General features: G+C 42.2%; 1 protein-coding gene across 5 annotated transcripts in view; it reads right to left on the bottom strand.

Moving 5' to 3' along the window:
* The window catches only part of LOC112223850 (double C2-like domain-containing protein alpha), a 71,249-nt gene that overhangs the window by 7,352 nt on the left and 42,661 nt on the right, over window positions 1-21,236 (bottom strand). For 3 of the 5 annotated variants that reach the window (XM_024387126.2, XM_024387128.2, XM_024387127.2), the window contains 3 exons: window positions 15,797-15,856; window positions 3,928-4,124; window positions 2,015-2,096 (listed from right to left, as the gene is read on the bottom strand). In XM_024387126.2, the coding sequence (XP_024242894.1) occupies window positions 2,015-2,096; window positions 3,928-4,124; window positions 15,797-15,856 (339 nt within the window). The remainder of the gene's footprint in view (window positions 1-2,014; window positions 2,097-3,927; window positions 4,125-15,796; window positions 15,857-21,236) is intronic. The other 2 variants (XM_024387129.2, XM_024387130.2) reach the window with 1 other exon arrangement.

Raw genomic sequence — 21,236 nt, 5'->3', positions numbered from 1 at the left:
CTGTTTAGCAAAGTGAAAATAAGAACAATGCAAACCATTGCCTTTTAAAAGGTGAAATTGCCTTTAAAAGGCACAGTTGTCCAGTGAGCTGCTCTATAATGTGCCTTGGATTGAATCCCGGCAGTGTTGCTAATGAGTACAGGTGGTCAGGGTGGTTGTTGCCATGTGTGCATTACAATTAGCCAGCTCCACGATTGCGTGTGTTCTTTTGGCTAGTGTTGTGTGGCAATTGTTGTGGAAATTTTCGAATGACTTTGCAACCCTGAGTTTGAGGGCTGGGAAGATACCAACAATGAAAACACGAAGCAGACCGAACTATTTGGTCTTTTAAAAACTTGCATGTATGTATGTAAAATATTGTATGCTAAAGTCTGAAAATAAATAAATGTGACAATTGATGTTCGTTTCGAACAATAGGGCTGTTTTTCCTAAAGAAGTTGAATTCTCTTCGTGTTTTGTTTCCTTGCCATGGGGGGGGGGACACCTTGAAAAAAAGGGATAAAATATATGTATTTTATTTGTCTTTTTGGGTCATGCTTTACATTGTTATTATTTCTGCCTGGCTAAACTGCCCTTTTGTGGATTTGTTTGGGAATGCAAGACATATAAGCAGCAGATATCTATATATGGATGTATATCTACATGTTTTTTTAAAATCAGTGCATAGGACGCAGCCTCAATGGCCATTACAATGAAGACTCCAGCAGAGTTAAACAAATAGTATCTGCACAGTTCAACAAAACCAATTCACTAAAATAGTTTGATGATCACCTACAATCGCCCATACTATGTATAGTCCTGGTTTCTTTTTAGTCCAGGACTAAGCTTTATCTGGATCTTGTAAAATCGGTCCTTAAACCGGAAATCAAACATGACCATTTTCATTATCGGGGTGAAATCCAAATGAATTTGGGCTAGGATCAGTATGTCGGGACACATGTAGTTTGAGCGGGTTAAGGACACACCGACGATGGCTGTTACATTCTCCAGATCCGTGTCAGATGTCCCAATCATTTTCATTGTTGGTCATGCTGTAGTATGAGCAGTGCTACGTTGCGATTGGCCAAGGACTGCTGCTAATAGCAAATGAGCATGCATCATGTGAGACCAAAACAATGATGGTGAAGAGGAAAGCAACAAGAACAGGCACCGTGTGTACTACGGAGGTGATGGAAGACAGATTGGTGAAGCTGTGGAAAGAAAGCAGCTGCCTTTTCAATGTGGGAGCCCATATTCTGCACCTCTGTGAAATCTATTTTGTTATATGTTTCTGCACATGATAATGTGCACACTAATCCATTTATCTAAATGTAAAATTATTCCAATTTATTAATATTTTTTTTAGCTCAGTGTTTGTGTGTTGGCATTTTCTTACATCTTGGGTTTGAGGATGGACGGAATGAAAGATTTGGGACAAGGAAATTGCGAAATGTGAGCACGTCCAAGTTGTTATTTTTTTTAGAAGTTGTGTAATGTATGCTCAGCATAACTGACCGGCTGATCCCAGATCTGTTTGTGCATGACAACAAAAACAGATTTGTCACTCAGGCTGTAGAAGTGATTGGTTGAAATGAGAACCCAAACAGCGGCCGTCCCCAGGACTGGAGCAGAGAAACTAAAAAAAACATGTATTAGTATGTTCGCAGTGCAAATGGCTCGGGGTATGAGCATCCTCTGAATAACTACAATGTGAAATGTAAGTGCTGTATTGTACAAAAAAACAGTATATAATTGGGCATTTTAGATTGTGTCTCCGAGGACTGATTATAGTCCCAATAAGCTTTCTTCATGCCACTGCATGGTGGACACCGCACGATTCACAAACATGCACACAAACACACACATGCACACCAACACAATAACACATACAAACATGCACACAAACACACACATGCACACCAACACAATAACACATACAAACATGCACACAAACACACACACTGCACAATTCACAAACATGCAGATTATAACTTGCACACAAGCACAAGAACCCCACACACACACAAACACACACCTCATTAAACTCTGGGTTAAGAGTCTTTTTTATGACGGCTGTTTTATGCTTGGATTTCTTCTGCAGGTCTGGCTTGAGGTACCTGATACAGAGAAATGTGAGGCTGTCACGCTCCATTAAGAAAACACAAACTCAATTTATTATGCAGTCCAAAGTAATACACTATGTAGGGAATAGGTTGCCATTTGCCATTGTCGTTCCTAAGGCAAGGTCCTGTTTAAAGCTCCTGTACATTCTGCATGATTTCTTGCTGCTATTGTAATTGTAAATCCCCATCCACTGAAACTTTTGCAGAATTATAATGTCTTCTGAAACGCATGAAATCCCAAACAGAACTTTCGGAGCGTGATATTGTTACGTTCCAAATGTAAAGACCCCATCATTTAATGGGGTAGATGTGATTCTGTAATCCTACAGCATAAAAAATGATGGCTGTGTCCCAATTGCACCCCAGATCCTATAGGCCCTGATCCTATAGGCCCAAAAATAATGGACTATATAGGGAATAAGGTGCTATTCGGTACATTTCCCATGTCCGATTATATACTGTATAGTACGTTTCTAGCTATGTGTGTCGTGACAAGGACAGTTCTGAACGTGAAATCGTATTATCTTACGGTCTGAGACTTGAGCTACACAGCAGAATCTTTACTGTGCCGAGTATCTCTCTCCGTGCTCTGACACATTCTCTAATATATAAACCGACAGAGAGCTAGTTTTCTGCATTTTCCCTAACACACATTTTCCACCCACCACCCCGCAGCACGAAGACCTGATGTTCTCCCCCACACTCAGACACAACAAAACAGATGGGGAATTTACCGAGTGCTAATTCAGAGCAAAGAGCGAGAGAGGGTGGTAGAGAGAGAGAGAGAGCGAGAACGAGAGAAAAAAACAGAATGAGACACTGCGTGTCTGTGTATGCCTGTGTGTGTCTGCATGCATGAGTTTGTGTCCGCATGCATGGTTGTGTGTGTGTGCATGACCGTGTGTGTATGTGAGAGAGAAAGCGTCTGCATGAGAGACATTTGATTGTGCGAACTGGCAGTAGGAAAACGGTGGCATGTCTATTTCTATTACTTGCTTGTACTTTAACCTGAGGGGGGAAATAGCTGGCTTGGTATATTTCTCCAAGAAAGTGTGTACGTGTGTGTTTATGTACGTGAGAAAAGGAGGTATAAAGTGAGCTCGGCACAGTCACTGTTTTTTACTAATTCCAGGGAAAGCTCAAGGCCAGTGACGGAATTGAAGTGAACACATTGACAAGGGAGGAAATGTTTAGTTCCTTTGTCCGATTTCTGTCAGGATGCATCAGTCACGCTGGGGAAAATTCCTCCTCTCACTAGCCATGGCTTTCCCTCCCTCCCTCCCTCCCTCCCTCCCTCCCTCCCTCCCTCCCTCCCTCCCTCCCTCCCTCCCTCCCTCCCTCCCTCCCTCCCTCCCTCCCTCCCTCCCTCCCCCCCTCCCTCCCTCCCTCCCTCCCTCCCCTTGTTTTCAAATAATTTACTATTGAAATGCAATTGTGCAACAGCTCCAGTCTGTAAATCTCTGTATGTTACTAACCATGACTCCCTGTACACTGCATCTCTTTCTACCGCTCTTGCCCACTGGAAATAATAACGTATTTGTTTTCTTTCAGATACTTTGAGCCTTTCATTGAGCCTGCCTGGAGTGCCAAAGTTTTCACTTTTGGGACTATTCCATTCACTCCGTTACAACATTCAAGCTCAATCAAGCGCAGCTTTAGTATTTAAAACAAAACAAAACATTTATAAACAACAAAAACGGTCCGAAAACGTGTGAAACAGAGAAACACTCATTTTCATTTCCGTTGCAAAACATTTAGCTGCGGTGTGCTCTAATGAACATAACCCAGGTCTAGTATTGGTATCACGGTCAACGTCTATACTTACGTTTTGACATAGGGGTCCGAGAATCCATTGACGTCCATGGCGGCTAGGTGGGCGCAGCGTCGCACACCCACACATAGCCCTCCGTGGGCCCTCTCCTCCCCTTTGGCCTTATCGACCACACCGGACGTGGGGAGGAACTGCAGGCAGAGCAGCAGACGACCCCTCTCCTCCAGACTCCTCTGCTGTTCACTCTCCCACTGAGGGAAAGGGGACGTTGAGGAAAAAGTGGTAGAGAGAAAAGGAGAGAGTGAGAGACAGGAACAGATATAGAGAAAAGGATAGAGAATGAGAGAGAAAATAGCAGAGAATTTTTAAAATTAAGGATAGAGTGAGAGAGAAAAGGAAAGAGTCAAACCAGGGGCTGCTATCATCTCCCTCTTAAATGAGCGAGTGCCAAAGAACTGTTGAACTTTTTACTTTGTAAACTTCAGTATTTAGGCCAACAACCTGTTGGGATGACTACGTATTGACCTTTTGTGTCTGTACTGAAGGCACTTAAGTTAGCAGTGAAAACATTTGTCAGACACAATGTTGACATAGCAACTACTAGCTGAAAGGACCTAGCAGCAAGATTTTGGGAAAAGGGACGTGCAAGGTCAAAACATTTTTTTAACTACCTTGGAATGCCCAGTCAATGAGAATTATACCACAGCATTGCTGAATACTCATTTCTGATTGGTTAGAAGGACACTCTAGAATGAACATTCTAGAATGAACATTAAAACCAGATAATGGGGCATTTATAAAATATTTCTGGACAGTAAGTAAAATATACTGGGAGACCTTGGAATCAGTATGCAATAAGCGGCTACACATGCAGACCATACTTGCTACAAAGTAACAGAGAGATAAACCAACAAACCAAAATTGGATACACTGTAAACGCAGGTCCAACAAGGAAGAACTTAGCTAGCTAGCATTGATTTGTTTTTGCAGAGACATATTTTTTTAGAGCATCTGATGACATAACTTGGTGAGTGATGGAAATGAATTCCTCTGGTCCCTACTGTTGCAGTCATGACACAAGTGGCTCTATGCTGTCAAATACTCCCACATTTCTAATTTGACCAGCTGTTTTCAGAAACGGATCTTTTTTAATTCGGTTGTCATACTGGCAGGTTTACTAGCAACAAAATAGTTGTGTTTGATATGCAATGCAATCTCCTCGTAATGAACAGTGTTGAGTGTCCTGAAGTGAAGGCACACTTTTCTGGCTACGCCAGGCATTATCAGCTCATTGTTATGGATGTATCCAAATTAACATCAGTAGAAAACAGCTACTTTGTTGTTGTCCCGTCTGCAGAGGTTGTGACTGTGTTAGCCGTAGCTAGCTGGCTAGCTAGCAAGCAAGGGATAAGGAGGTTGCCAGCGAGCATGGCAACAGAACATAAAGAACGAACGACTGGATCGCGTCCATAAGTATCAAACTAACTGAACAATAACTTGTTCGCGACTCTAGCAACCAAAAGATGAGAAAGTATGAATTAGTTTATAAAAATGAAAATATAAACATAATGTTTTTTTCTACTGATAAATGTGTGCTTTCATCATATTGTTTTCTCTAGCAACTGTGGGTGGTATAAGTGGGATAAACAGGTCCGTTCTGTACATTACCTTGGAAAAATGAACTCTGCAAAGGGACTCGGTCCTGCCTCGTCCCTCTGCGTTGTCCATTATTTCCAAGGCAATGTATATGACTTCGGCGTTTATCCCTTACATAAGTATATTTAATACTTATGGATACAGTGTCATATTAGCATTTCTTTGTTGTTGCCATTGTTGAATTACTTCATTGGGACATTGTCTTCCAACAGGTGCACCACTACTATGCGTTGCTAGTACAGATGAACACGTTATCTGACAAAAGACAATAAATAGCCTTTGGGTTGAAACATGTCCACGTCAGTACATTCAATACAGTGTCGCTCTGAACTGTACGTGTCCTATCTTATGCATGGACAGACTTAGTGACTTTGGGTTTTATAGTAAAGAAAGGCAATTTAACTGTAAACATGTATTACCGTTGACTACCAAATCACTTCAAAAAGTAGGTCACATGTTCATCCAAAATAATTCCAGCAACAGTGCACTGTGCACCTAGCAAACTTTCCTTCAATTCGCAAGTGTCTGAAACTGAAGTCAGCAATAAAAGAAACATATCTTTTTCAGGACCCTGTCTTTCAAAAATAATTTGTATAAATCCAACTAACTTTACAGATCGTCATTGTAAAGGGTTTAAACACTGTTTCCCATGCTTGTTCAATGAACCATGAACAATTAATGAACATGCACCTGTGGAACTGTTGTTAAGACACTAACAGCTTACAGACGGTAGGCAATTAAGGTCACAGTTCTGAAAACTTAGGACACTTTCCACTGACTCTGAAAAACAGCAAAAGAAAGATGCCCAGGGTCCCTGCTCATCTACGTGAATGTTCCTTAGGCATACTGCAAGGAGTCATGAGGACTGCAGATGTGGCCAGGGCAATAAATTGCAATGTCTGTACTGTGAGACGCCTAAGACAGCACTACAGGGAGACAGGACGAACAGCTGATCGTCCTCGCAGTGGCAGACCACATGTAACAACACCAACAGGATTGGTACATCCAAACATCACACCTGCGGGACAGGTACAGGATGGCAACAACAACTACCCATGTTACACCAGGAACGCACAATCCCTCCATCAGTGCTCAGACTGTCCGCAATAGGCTGAGAGAGGCTGGACTGAGGGCTTGTAGGCCTGTTGTAAGGCAGGTCCTCACCAGACATCACAGGCAACAACATCGCCTATGGGCACAAACCCACCGTTGCTGGACCAGACAGGACTGACAAAAAGTGCTCTTCACTGACGAGTTGTGATTTTGTCTCACCAGGGGTGTAAGCTCAATTTCTCCTCTGGGGATCAATAAAGTTTATCCATTCATTCATCCTCTTGTGTGTCTTATAGACTGACTATTGTGGTGGAAGAGTCTGATAGCAAGTACAGCACGGTACGCATCATGGCACATCACATTAAGATTGACGGATAAAGGAATAGAAAAGAAAAGCGAGGGAGCAGTCACTCAAAGAAGCTAAGAATGATGAGATGCAACATCTCAGGGAAGCATGAGTCACTCCATGGCCACAGGCAAAGCCGAGCTACATGCATGTATTAATAGTGAAGCATACATTCGTCTATATTCCACATCCATTTTTACCCCCTTACATGTATGTCTATTTTATGTTATTTTTGTGAGTGCATAAATTTGCCAACCTTTGATTAGGGCTGTTACAGTGACCATACTACCAGCACACTGGCATTCACGAGTCATGACCACTTTCAAATTCCACATGACCTTTTAGTCAAGGCTTCTCCAAGTTCTGATGCTGCTGATGGTTATTAGTAGCATACCAAACTTGCTAACTACCTGGTACTCAGCAATCTCAGCACTCTGGTACTCAACAGGAAAAACAGAACTAGACAATCATTTGTGCCAGGTGTGATAATCCTCCTAAATAGATCGGGCTAATGTTCCTATCAACTCAGTAAGGCTAGCAGGCTAGTCTTTTAAAATAAATGTTGTATTGGTATGTAACTGTTAAGAAAGTTGTATTGTCAATTTGGTGTTGTATTTAAACGCCACTTTAAACGTGTACATGACACTGCAACAAAATTTCCCCATGGGGACAATAAAGTCAGTAAGTAATTGTCCCTTTAACAACATCAATGCAAATGTATAAAAGCACTTCATGAGAGCCCATGAGCTCATGTTGGGCAACATTTCTATAGCCTAAGCAATTGCGTGAGAAAACAGACTTTTGATGGCGTCTATTAAAAAGAGGAGGATTCCATCAGCTTTCTATAGGCTAGGCCTATTATATTTATTTCTCAACTTTCCAATTATCAAGCACATTTCTTAGCTTTTACAACAGGAGTATAACCTACCTGGCTGGCATGAAAATAAGCCATGGGAAAATGCATATAGATGACATGTATTTTTTTCCCCCTGCCCCTGTTCTGAGACAGGTGCATGATAATGGTCCATTCTGAATCAAAACAAATTTCATACATATATTATTTAGTAAATGTAAAGACAAGATTAAATTCAGAATAGTCCGATGGGTGACAATATTAGCCTATCACTTGTTTGAAGCATGAGTACTACTTTTTAAATATACAAGAAAAATACAAATCATTTCAAAATGGCAGCTCTGCTTATAGCTCCTAAGCAACTTTGCAGGATATATTTTCCTTGCATTATTAGCCCAGAATGTGTTTTGTGTTATTACATACAGTCGGAAAGGAAGTGTATAGGGGATGATGTTCCCACCATGACTATTAAAACTTACCCAAACCAAAAACCGTGGATAGATGGCAGCATTCACGCAAAACTGAAAACACAAACCCTCGCATTTAACCTCGGCAAGGTGACTGGGAATATGGTTGAATACAAACAGTGCAGTTATGACCTCCATAAGGCAAGTAAGCAAGCACAACATCAGTACAGAGATAAAGTAGAATTGCAAGTCAACGGCTCAGACACGTGATGTATGTGGCAGGGACTTCAGACAATCACGGATTACAAAGGGAAAACCAGCTAAATCGCGGACGCTGGCGGACACTAAACATCTTTGCCCACTTTGAGGATTACACAGTGCCATTGACACGGGCCACTCCCGAGGACTGTGAGCTCTCGTTCTCCGTAGCCAACGTGAGTAAGACATTTAAGCATGTTAACCCTCGCAGACGGCCCTAGTCGCATCCTCAGAGCATGCGCAGACCAGCTGGCTGGAGTGTTTATGGACATATTCAGTCTCTCCCTATCCCATTCTGCAGTCCCCACTTGCTTCAAGATGGCCACCATAGTTTCTGTACCTAAGAAAGCAAAGGTAACGGAACTAAATTACTACCCGTAGCACTCAATTCTGTCATTATGAAAAGCTTGAGAAGCTAGTTAAGGATCATATCACCTGCACTGTACCTGACTGCCTAGACCCACTTCAATATGCATAACGCCCCTATAGATCCACAGACGATGCAATCGCCATTGCACTACACACTGCCCAATCCCGTCTGGACAAGAGGAATAACCACTAGGCAGGGTAGCCTAGTGGTTAGAGCGTTGGACTAGTAACCAAAAGGTTGCAAGTTCTAGCTGACAAGGTACAAATCTGTCGTTCTTCCCCTGAACAGACAGTTATCTTCTTCGATATAGGGGGCGCTCTTTTAATTTTTGGATAAAAAAACGTTCCCGTTTTAAACAAGATATTTTGTCACGAAAAGATGCTCGACTATGCATATAATTGACAGCTTTGGAAAGAAAACACTCTGATGTTTCCAAAACTGCAAAGATATTATCTGTGAGTGCCACAGAACTGATGCTACAGGCGAAACCAAGATGAAATTTCAAACAGGAAATGGCCCAGATTTTGAAGGCGCTGTGTTCCAATGTCTCCTTCTATGGCTGTGAATGCGCCAGGAATGAGCCTACACTTTCTGTCGTTTCCCCAAGGTGTCTGCAGCATTGTGACGTATTTGTAGGCATATCATTGGAAGATTGACCAGAAGATTGACCATTTACCAGGTGCCCGCTTGGTGTCCTCCGTCGAAATTATTGCGTAATCTCCAGCTGCGTGCATTTTTCCATTTGCTTCAGAGGAGAAACCCAACTGCCACGAATGATTTATCATCGAATAGAACTAACTAATTTTCTGTTTTTTTTCTTAGCCAAACGTGATGAATAAAACGGAGCGATTTCTCCTACACAAATAATATTATTTGGAAAAACTGAACATTTGCTATCTAACTGAGAGTCTCCTCATTGAAAACATCCGAAGGTAAATTATTTTATTTGAATGCTTTTCTTGTTTTTGTGAAAATGTTGCCTGCTGAATGCTAGGCTTAATGCTATGCTAGCTATCAATACTTTTACACAAATGCTTGTGTAGCTATGGTTGAAAAGCATATTTTGAAAATCTGAGATGACAGTGTTGTTAACAAAAGGCTAAGCTTGTGAGTGAATATATTTCTTTCATTTCATTTGCGATTTTCATGAATAGTTAACGTTGCGCTTTGGTAATGAGCTTGAGGCTATGATTACGCTCCCGGATACGGGATTGCTCGACGCAAGAAGTTAACCCACTGTTCCTAGGCTGTCATTGAAAATAAGAATTTGTTCTTAACTGACTTGCCTAGTAAAAAAATCATTTTTTTTTTAAATGTAAAAAAAATGTAAGAATGCTTTTCATTGGCTACAGCTCAGCCTTCAACACCATAGTACCCTCCAAGCTCATCATTAAGCTTCCTGACTGGCCGCCCCCAGGTGGTCAAGGTAGGAAATAACACCTCCACTACGCTGATCCTCAACACAGGGGCCCCACAAGGGTGCGTGCTCAACCTCCTCCTGTACTCCGTGTTCACCAATGACTACGTGGCCACACATGCCTCCAACTCAATCGTCAAGTTTGCAGACAACACAACAGTGGTAGGCCTGATTAACAACAATGACGACACAGCCTACACGAAGGAGGTGAGAGCCCTGGCAGAGTGGTGCCAGGTAAATAACCTCAACGTCAACAAAACAAAGGAGCTGATCGTGGACTTCAGGAGACAGCAGAGGGAGCACACCCCCAACCACATCAACAGGGTCGCAGTGGAGAAGGTGAAAAACTTCAAGTTCCTCTGTGAACACATCACTGACAATCTGAAATGGTCCACCCACAAAGACAGTGGTGAAGAAGGTGCAAAAGCAACTCTTCAACCTCAGGAGGCTGAAGGAATTCGGCTTGGCCCCTAAGACCCTCATACATTTTTACAGATGCACCATTGAGAGCATCCTGTCAGGCTGTATCACCGCCTGGTACGGCAACTGCACGTCCGCAACCGCAGGGCTCTTCAGAGCGTGGTGCGGTCTGCCCAACGCATCACAGGGGGCACACTGCCTGGCCTCCAGGACATCTACAGCACCCAATGTCACAAAAAGGTCAAGAAGTTAATCAAGGACATCAACCACCCGAGCCACGGCCTGTTCACCCCGCTATCATCCAGAAGGTAAAGTCAGTACAGGTGCATCAAAGCTGGCACCGAGAGACTGAAAAACAGCTTCTATCTCAAGGTCATTCGACTGGTAAATAGCCATCACTGGGTGGAGCCCTGCCCTGAACTTAGTCACGAGTCGACTACCGCCCGGTTACTCTACCATGAACCTTAGAGGCTACTGCCCTATGTACATACACATGGGACACTAGTCACTTTATTAATATAACACTTTTCACTTTAATAATGTTTACATACTGTTTTACTAATTTAATATGTATATCCTGAATTCTAGTCAAGGCCATCCTATTCAACTGTTGCTGTACATATACCATTCTATCCCACGTATTCTACAGATTTATTACATATTCTATCCACATACTGTCCATAATGTCTATACATCCCATCATATACATATACGGGGCGGCAGGGTAGTTAGTTGGAATCGGCAGACTAGTGGTTAGAGCGTTGGACTAGTAACTGGAAGATTGCAAGTTCAAACCCCTGAGCTGGCAAGGTACAAATCTGTCGTTCTGCCCCTGAAAAGACAGTTAACCCACTGTTCCTAGGCCGTCATTGAAAATAAGAATTTGTTCTTAACTGACTTGCCTAGTTAAATAAAAGTAAAATAGATATATACAGGACCAGTCAAAAGTTTGGACACACCTACTCATTTGTCGTTTTTTCTTTATTTTTACTATTCTCTAGATTGTAGAATAATAGTGAAGACATCAAAACTATGAAATAACACATATGGAATCATGTAGTAACCAAAATAGTTTTAAACAAATCAAAATATTTTAGATTCTTCAAAGTAGATACCATTTGCCTTGCTGTCTCTGCCTGGCCGGTTCCCCTCTTTCCACTGGGATTCTCTGCCTCTAACCCTATTACAGGGGCTGAGTCACTGGCTAACTGGGGCTCTCTCATGCCGTCCCTGGAAGGGGTGCGTCACCTGAGTGGGTTGATTCACTGATGTGGTCATCCTGTCTGGGTTGGCGCCCCCCCCCCCCCTTGGGTTGTGCCATGGTGGAGATCTTTGTAGGCTATACTCAGCCTTGTCTCAGGATGGTAGGTTGGTGGTTGAAGATATCCCTCTAGTGGTGTGGGGGCTGTGCTTTGGCAAAGTCGGTGGGATTATATCCTTCCTGTTTGGCCCTGTCCGGGGGTGTCCTCGGATGGGGCCACAGTGTCTCCTGACCCCTCCTGTCTCAGCCTCCAGTATTTATGCTGCAGTAGTTTATGTGTCGGGGGGCTAGGGTCAGTTTGTTATATCTGGAGTACTTCTCTGTCCTATTCGGTGTCCTGTGTGAATCTAAGTGTGCGTTCTCTAATTCTCTCTTTCTCTCTCTCTCTCTCGGAGGACCTGAGCCCTAGGACCAAGCCCCAGGACTACCTGACCTGATGACTCCTTGCTGTCCCCAGTCCACCTGGCTGTGCTGCTGCTCCAGTTTCAACTGTTCTGCCTTATTATTATTCGACCATGCTGGTCATTTATGAACATTTGAACATCTTGGCCATGTTCTGTTATAATCTCCACCCGGCACAGCCAGAAGAGGACTGGCCACCCCACATAGCCTGGTTCCTCTCTAGGTTTCTTCCTAGGTTTTGGCCTTTCTAGGGAGTTTTTCCTAGCCACCGTGCTTCTACACCTGCATTGCTTGCTGTTTGGGGTTTTAGACTGGGTTTCTGTACAGCACTTTGAGATATCAGCTGATGTACGAAGGGCTATATAAAAAAAATTGATTTGATTCGATTTGATTTGATGACAGCTTTGCACAGTCTTGGCATTCTCTCAACCAGCTTCACCTGGAATGCTTTTCCAACAGTCTTGAAGGAGTTCCCACATGCTGAACACTTGTTGGCTTCTTTTCCTTCACTCTGCAGTCCAACTCATCCAAAACCATCTCAATTGGGTTGAGATCGGGTGATTGTGGAGGCCAGGTCATCTGACGCAGCACTCCATCACTTTCCTTCTGGTCAAATAGCCCTTACACAGCCTGGAGGTGTTCGGTCATTGTCCTGCTGAAAAACAAATTATATTCCCACTAAGGGCAAACCAGATGGGATGGCGTATCGCTGCTGAATGCTGTGGTAGCCATGCTGGTTAATTGTGCCTTGAATTTTAAATAAATCACTGACAGTGTCACCAGCAATGCACCCCCACACCATCACACCTCCGCCTCCATGCTTCATGGTGGGAACCACACATACAGAGATCATCAGTTCACCTACTCTGCGTCTCACAAAGACACGGTGGTTGGAACCAAAAATTTGGACTCATCAGACCAAAGGACAGATTTCCACCAATATAATGTCCATTGCTAGTGTTTCTTGGCCCAAGAATGTCTCTTCTTATTATTGGTGTCCTAGTAGTGGTTTCTTTGCAGCAAATCGACCATGAAGGCCTGATTCACGCAGTGAGCTGATGTTGAGATGTGTCTGTTACTTGAACTCTGTGAAGAATTTATGTGGGCTGCAATCTGAGGTGCAGTTAACTCTAATGAACTTATCCTCTGCAGCAGAGGTAACTCTGGGTCTTCCTTTACTGTGGCGGTACTCATGAGAGCCAGTTTCATCATAGCGCTTGATGGTTTTTGCCACCGCACTCGAAGAAACTTTCAAAGTTCTTGAAATTTTCAGGATTGATTGACCTTCATGTTTTAAAGTAATGATGGACTGTCATTTCTTTTTGCTTATTTGAGCTCTTCTTGCCATAATATAGAGTTTTTGTTTTTTTTACCAAATAGGGCTATCTTCTAAATACCACCCCTATAATTGTCACAACACAACTGATTGGCTTAAACGCATTAAGAAGGAAAGAAATTCCACAAATGAACTTTTAACAAGGGACACCTGTTAATTTAAATGCATTTCAGGTAACTACCTCATGAAGCTGGTTGCGAGAACTCCAAGAGTGTGCAAAGCTGTCATTAAGGCAAAGGGTGGCTACTTTGAAGAATCTCAAAACATAAAATATATTTTGATTTGTTTAACACTTTTTTGGTTACTACATGATTATATATGTGTTATTTCACAGTTTTGATGTCTTCACTATTATTCTATAATGTAGAAAATTGTAAAATAAAGAAAAACCCTTGAACGAGTAGGTTATTCCAAACTATTAACTGGTACTGTGTATATATATTTTTAAAATAGATTTTCCTTTATTATTTTCCCCTAACCCTAACACCCCTCACCTAATTGGAGTAAACTAATGGACAACAACACTTAGGCTTCTACTTCTAGCCTATACAGTGCATCCTGTTTCCATTGATCATCCTTGAGATGTTTCTACAACTTGATTGGATTCCACCTGTGGTAAGTTCAATTGACTGGACATGATTTGGAAAAGCACACACCTGTCTATAGAAGGTCCCACAGTTGACAGTGTATGTCAGAGCAGAAACCAAGCAATGAGGTCGAAAGAATTGTCCATAGAGCCCTGAGACAGGATTGTGGGGAAGATCTGGGGCAGGTTACCAAAAAATGTCTGCAGCATTGAAGGTCCCCAAGAAAACAGTGGCCTCCATAGAATAATTTGGCGGCCAGCTTCCTAGAGTTGGCTGCCAAACTGAGCAATCGGTGGAGAAGGGCCTTGGTCAGGGAAGTGACCAAGAACCCTGTGGTCACTCTGACAGAGCTCCAGAGTTCCTTTGTGGAGATGGGAGAACCTTCCAGGATAACCATCTCTGCATCACTCCACCAATCAGGCCTTTATGGTAGTGGCCACACAGAAGCCACTCCTCTGTAAAAGGCACATGACATCCTGCTTGAATTGAACCAAAAGGCACCTAAAGGACTCTCAGACATTGGAAAACAAGATTCTCTAGTTATTTGAAACCAAGATTGAACTCTATGGCCTGAATGCCAAGCGTCATGTCACCTGGCACCATCCCTACGGTGAAGCATGGTGGTGTCAGCGTCATGCTGTGGGGGATGTTTTTCAGTGGCAGGGACTGGGAGACTAGTCGGGATCGAGGGAAAGATGTACGGAGCAAAGTACAGAGATATTCTTGATGAAAACCTGCTTAGAGTGCTCAGGACCTCAGACTGGTGCGAACGTTCACCTTTCAACAACCTGAAGCACACAGCCAAACCCGGGCTCTGGCTTGAGTGGTCCAGCCAGAGCCCGGGCTTGAACCCAATCGACCATCTCTGGAGAGACCTGAAAATAGCTGTGCAGCAACGCTCTCCATCCAACTGAACAGAGCTTGAGAGGATCTGCAGAGAAAAATGGGAGAAACTCCCCAATTACAGGTGTGCCAAGCTTGTAGCCTCATACCCAAGAAGATGCAAGGTTGTACATTTCTGCCAAAGTTTGCTTCAACAAAGTACTGAGTAAAGGGTCAATGTCATAGTTCAGTTTTTTTAAATTATGTTTTGAAAGTTCTGAACCTTTCTATTCTCAGTTTCTACAGATTGTAAATTAAAGATAAACATTTTTGTTAAAAGTATTATTATATTATTGATCGATTGACTATGACTTTTCAAGTCACCCAGGAGTGCTATCTGCAGAGTTAGCTCCAGGTAAATGTTGCACTTCTTCAACCATTCCTGCAACCAAAAACAAGCAACATATGGTCAGTACCAAAACAAATGATGAAATGATTCTGTCTCTTCGTAGCAAAATCTGCAGAGCTGGGATGGTTTTATCCCCCATTTATATAACATTCTATTGGTGGCAAGAATTTTGTATAATAATTTAAATGGAAAAATTCTAAGTTTTGAATCCGGTGTTGCTCAAGCCAACACTGCCTTTAAAAGTCAAAGCGTAGTGCGATGTCGGCACAGCACAGTTTGTTTGAACCATGGTCAGACAGACAGAGGTGAAGTGGTGTTTGGTGTACCTCTCTCAGGTAGCAGGAAATGCCTCTCAGTGCCGCACTCATTGCAGAAGGGGAGGGAAGCTGGAGAGAGAGGAAGAGAGAGAGAGAGCGAGAGAAAGAAAGAGAGGGATGGAGAGAGAGAGAAAGAGGAATAAAGATAAATATAGCTGCGAGCAGCAATGAACACGTTTCACAGGATGACGGAAAGGACAAATGATCAGTTGGATAACAATGCAAGCACTATCAGGTAGGAACTAGCTTCCTTAATGTGCAATCAGTGAAAGCATTAGCATGTTTATCTCTCAGTATCACAAGGATGATGCAAGTGAAGTTTAGTCTAGTGCTGTAGGTTCGTTATCTTGGAATGCAGCTGGTAATCATTCTTAAAGTCATTACTTAATTCTGGGGTCAATTTGACTTCTGTTTCTGAAATATTTTCAGCATTAAATGTACTGGTATCTTGGGGTCATCTTTGAATTCTGGGACTTCATTTTGTCGAAATCTGCTTGTGTAAATTATTTCAATCTCACTGTACATTAGCATTCCAAAACACTTAAATACACCCTCACAACTGTAATACCCTGACAGAGCAAGCGGCAGGACTTCCGGTTTCATATTTTCCCAAATAAAATATCCACTTGTCACTAGGTTCAGACCACATACAGTGCATTCACTTTTAACACATTTTGTTACGTTACAGCTTTAGTCTAAAATGGATTAAAATGTTTTTTATTTTACCCCCCTCATCAATCTACACACAATACTCTATAATGAAAAAGAAAAACACGTTTTTAGAAATGTTTGCAAATTTACAAAAGTATTCAGACCCTTTACTCAGTACTTTGTTGAAGGTAGTTTGGCAGCAAATATAGCCTCGAGTCTTTTGGGGTATGACGCTATAAGCTTGCAATACCCGTATTTGGAGAGTTATTTAGACAGGTGTGTGCCTTTCCAAATCATGTCCAATAAATTGAATTTACCACAGGTGGACTCCAATCAAGTTGTTGAAACATCTCAAGGATGATCAATGGAAACAGGACGCACCTGAGCTCAATTTCGAGTCTCATATCAAAGGGTCTGAATACTTCTTTTTTTTAAAATAAAATTAATACATTTATTGTTGTTTGTATAATGTTTCACATTATTCGTCAGCATAATTTAACAATAATTTGCATTAGACAAAGTCCACTTGATCAATAGTTATTGCTCTAGTATCCTATGGTGCCACTGGTGCCAATGACATTTATAGTGCCGCCATCTAGTCTGGTGTAGCCATCTAAGGCAGCAGTGACTTTATATTCACACAGCTTATGTTTTGAATTCAGCAACTATTAAAGACTGACGTAATGAGTAAATACAAAAACTGGAGGGAATCTGACATATGGTTAATGAGGAGAAGATGATTGCAGATGATTTTGAGCATTAGCATTACATATGCAAACAATTGGTTGTTTATAGTTTCCTTGTTTTTTTAGACATCCATACCAAATTCAGTTTGACTTTTAGACATCCATACCAAATTCAGTTTGACTTTTAGACATCCATGACAGTGATGACAAGTTCCAAGTTGATAGGACACTGTGGAGTGGATTAACATTGGTTTAAATGTAAAATCTGATTTTTGATAGGCCTACATTCCAAATTGGTGTATTTTGGTCCTATGGTTCATGAAAAGACATATGTGCTAATATGAATCTACTGGTATCGTGTGGCCATCTTTGAATGGTATTGAACATTATTTTCTCAAACTCTTTAGTGACTGTTGTGAAATTTTGAGTCAATCTGACTTTTAGTCCATGAGAAGATTTTTTATGATTAATTTAAGAATGCAGTTACAGCCAAAACAGAGAATTGTGACCCTAAAACGTTTCAAGTTGATAAGCCATTGTGAAGTGGATTTACAAGGGATTTAAAAGGGACAGGTAAAATCTGATTTACTGATTTATAAATAACTCAGCCATATCTTAACCAATCTAAGGAAACTAAGTTAAGAGAAGAATGAGAATACGTTTTCAAAAATGTTCAAGATGTAGGAAAATCCTGAGAGACCGTTGGGTCCTAGAGGCAAATTTGTTCAACATTTCAAGTCTCTAGGTCAAAAGGGGCAATGGATTTGAGGGTTTAAGTGAGACTGCTTATAACAGCACCTCATAGGCCAATCAGTACCATTCTTTTTGACCAGGTTACTCATGACCTCTAGTTTCTGTGTGCCAAATATAGGCTATGAAGTGCGTCCTCGGAGAAGCACAGAGCAAAATTATCTTTCTAAGATATCTGCTGAGATGGTCTAAATAAAACTAAGCAGCATTTCACACTGCAAAGGATATTCCAACCCTGAGCCCCGGGCTGCTCTGTTCTTACTGATCAAAAACGTTTTTGTGTGCTGCTTTTCCAATGGCTGTGCTGTGTAGACCTACGGTGGCAGTTCAGGAGGAGAGTCAAAGGCTTCTTTTGATTTTTGGTGGGTATTAAGCCTAGTCCAAAAATGTGCGTGAAGTCTGGCCTACAGTTTATGTTCTGTTCAGTTTGAAAAGAGAGTGCGAAGGGGAGGACTGGAGGTCATCTTTGATAGCATGCTACTACTATAATCTATTTGATTAAAAACAATATGTTTCTTGCCCATTATGTATTTATCAGAGTTATTGACCTCACAATTAGACAGATTCGAGTAATTTACATTGTGGTGCTGAAACTTCAAGCAGCAGCAATCGGAAATGGACAGCTCATAGTGCTGAAAGAAGGCAAATTCGACGAGGCATTTCAACCGTCTTCATTTTAATTAGACTACTAACAACAAGAGGGCTTTGTGTTGGAGCCTATTTTTACCTATTAAGAAATAAGAGGTAAGCCTAACTGTTTGGCAGATGAAATTAAGCTATAGGCTGCTATAACCATAGGTTTGTCGGTCAATTCCTCCACCCACTATTCACTCTTAAAATAGCCTACCTCTGTGTCAGTGAACGGCCGTTAAGTTAAAACCAAGATTCGAATTGAAGGGGTATGAGAGGGTATGCCATAGGCCTACCTTATTTTAAAGAAAGTGTCAAAAAGCACAGGCCTACCCTTTGTTAGCTTGAGAAAAATAAAACAGATCTGATTATATAAAATGATCAATAACAGCGCTTTGGTCCGCAGTAATTTATTCTAGAAACAAACTGTAAAATACCCGGGAAAGACGTGACACTGATGCATATGGGGATATCATTGTTTCATTTATTTGACTTTCAGAGGCTGAGCTACAATGTCCTATAGCTGAGGAGACAAAAACATTTACTTTGCTTGGAAGTAATCTAATTCTGTCACTATCAACTGATTAAGCTATTCACTTTCTGTACAATAGAAGATGCTTAAACCCAGACAGCTTTAAGGGAAACACTTGTGACCTTCTCTCATTGGGTTACGCAACTGAAGAAGAGTAGCCAGCAGTTAAAGCTTACATTTTCTGCAACGGTAGGCGTACTCTGTATGGGGTGGAAAGTTAGGCCTAATTTTTGAAAGTACCATGCTCAGATTCCAAATTACGTTTCTGTCACACCCTGATCTGTTTCACCTGTTCTTGTGAGTGTCTCCACCTCCTCCAGGTGTCGCTTATTTTCCCCAGTGTATTTATCCCTGTGTTTCCTGTCTCTCTGTGCCAGTTCGTCTTGTATGTTTTCAAGTCAACCAGCGTGTTTTTCCAATGCTCCTGTTTTCTATTCTCTTGTTCTAGTCTTCCCGGTTTTGACCCTTGCCTGTTTTTTCTGGACCTGCCTGACCCTTCTGCCATCAAGCCTATCTGCCACTCTGTACCTCTTGGACCTTTTGCCTGTCCACGACCATTCTCTTGCCTACTCCTTTTGGATATAAATAAACAACTAAGACTCTAACCATCTGCCTCCTGCATCTGGGTCTCTTCTTGTGCCCTCATAGTTTCAGATTGAATTATTTGCAAACAGGGACAATTTAGTTGCAAACAAGACACTGATTTGGCATTGGAATAATATGATATGAACACATCGGCCTCTGTCTATTCTTAGCCTGTAATTTCCATAATTTGTCACACCCTGATCTGTTTCACCTGTCTTTGTAATTGTCTCCACCCCCCTCCAGGTGTTTCCCACCTTCCCCATTATCCCCTGTGTATTTATACCTGTGTTTGTCTGTTGCCAGTTTGTCTTGTTACTCAAGTCAACCAGCGTTTTTGTGTCTCAGCTCATGCTTTTCCCAGTCTCTCTCTTTTTCTCACCCTCCTGGTTTTGACCGTTGCCTGTCTGACCACTCTACCTGTCCCTGACCATGAGCCTGCCTGCCGATCTGTACATTTGCCCCACCTCAATTATTGACCTCTGCATGCCTGCTGTCCGGGAACCGTTGCCCCACCTCTGGTTTACTGACCCCTGCCTGCCTTGACCTGTCTATTGTCTGCCCTTGTTGTTAAACCATTGTTAATTTGACATTGTCAGCATCACTGTCTTACCGTCACACCTGATAATTTGTGTGGTATTAAAAAATATTCTGCTTATATTGTGACGACCCTCCCACTGTCTGCCAAATTCTTTGCTCTTTGTTTTCCTTAATAGGATGTCGGTGGGCGGAGCTGGGAGGGTCGTCAGCAAAATGGGACACACCTGGGCCCAGGTGTGTCCCGGGATAAATACACCTCTTCCCCATTCACTGGGGAGACTCTCACTGTGCAGTCACTGATACATTTTGGTTGTGGAATTTTTGTTTGCGTTGGCACCTTCATCTCTCATTATCACATTTATGCACGCAACCACCCACTTACACTACTGATTACTGAATACACACACAATTGTTAATTGTATTTAGTTTACTTCAGTTAATAAATATATTTTGTTATTTCTGATCTCAACGTTGTCTCCCTTTTTGTTACAAACTTCGAGCCGGTTCGTGACAATTTGTAAAATGATTTAGAATTGCATGAAAAGTTTCAAAATAAAAAAAATTCTCAGACCAGCAAATATGATGATAGATTCATGCAATACTTTTACTATAAAGGAGGTCTTTCCACCCCTACTCTTTTTTTTACCACTTTTTCTCCCCAATTTCGTGGTATCCAGTCTTGTCTCATCGCTGCAACTCCCGTATGGACTCGGGAGAGGCAAAGAGCCACGCATCCTCCGAAACAGAACCCAACCAAGCCGCACTGCTTCTTACACAATGCCCACTTAACCCAGAAGCCAGCCGCACCAATGTGTCAGAGGAAACACTGTACACCTGATGACCGTGTCAGGGTGCACTGCGCCCAGCCTGCCATAAGAGTCGCTAGTGTGTGATGGGACAAGGACATGCCTGACCGCCAAACCCTCCCTAACCTGGACGATGCTGGGACAATTTTGTGCCGCCCCATGGGTCTACCGGTTGTGGCCGGTTGCAACAGAGCCTGGACTCGAACCCAGAATCTCTAGTGGCACAGCTAGCCCTACGATGCAATGCACTGTGCCACTTGGAAGGCCACCCC

The sequence above is a fragment of the Oncorhynchus tshawytscha genome, linkage group LG24, assembly GCF_018296145.1.
Source record: "Oncorhynchus tshawytscha isolate Ot180627B linkage group LG24, Otsh_v2.0, whole genome shotgun sequence".
Lineage (NCBI taxonomy): Eukaryota > Metazoa > Chordata > Actinopteri > Salmoniformes > Salmonidae > Oncorhynchus > Oncorhynchus tshawytscha.
This window is presented reverse-complemented; position numbering and strand designations above follow the sequence as displayed.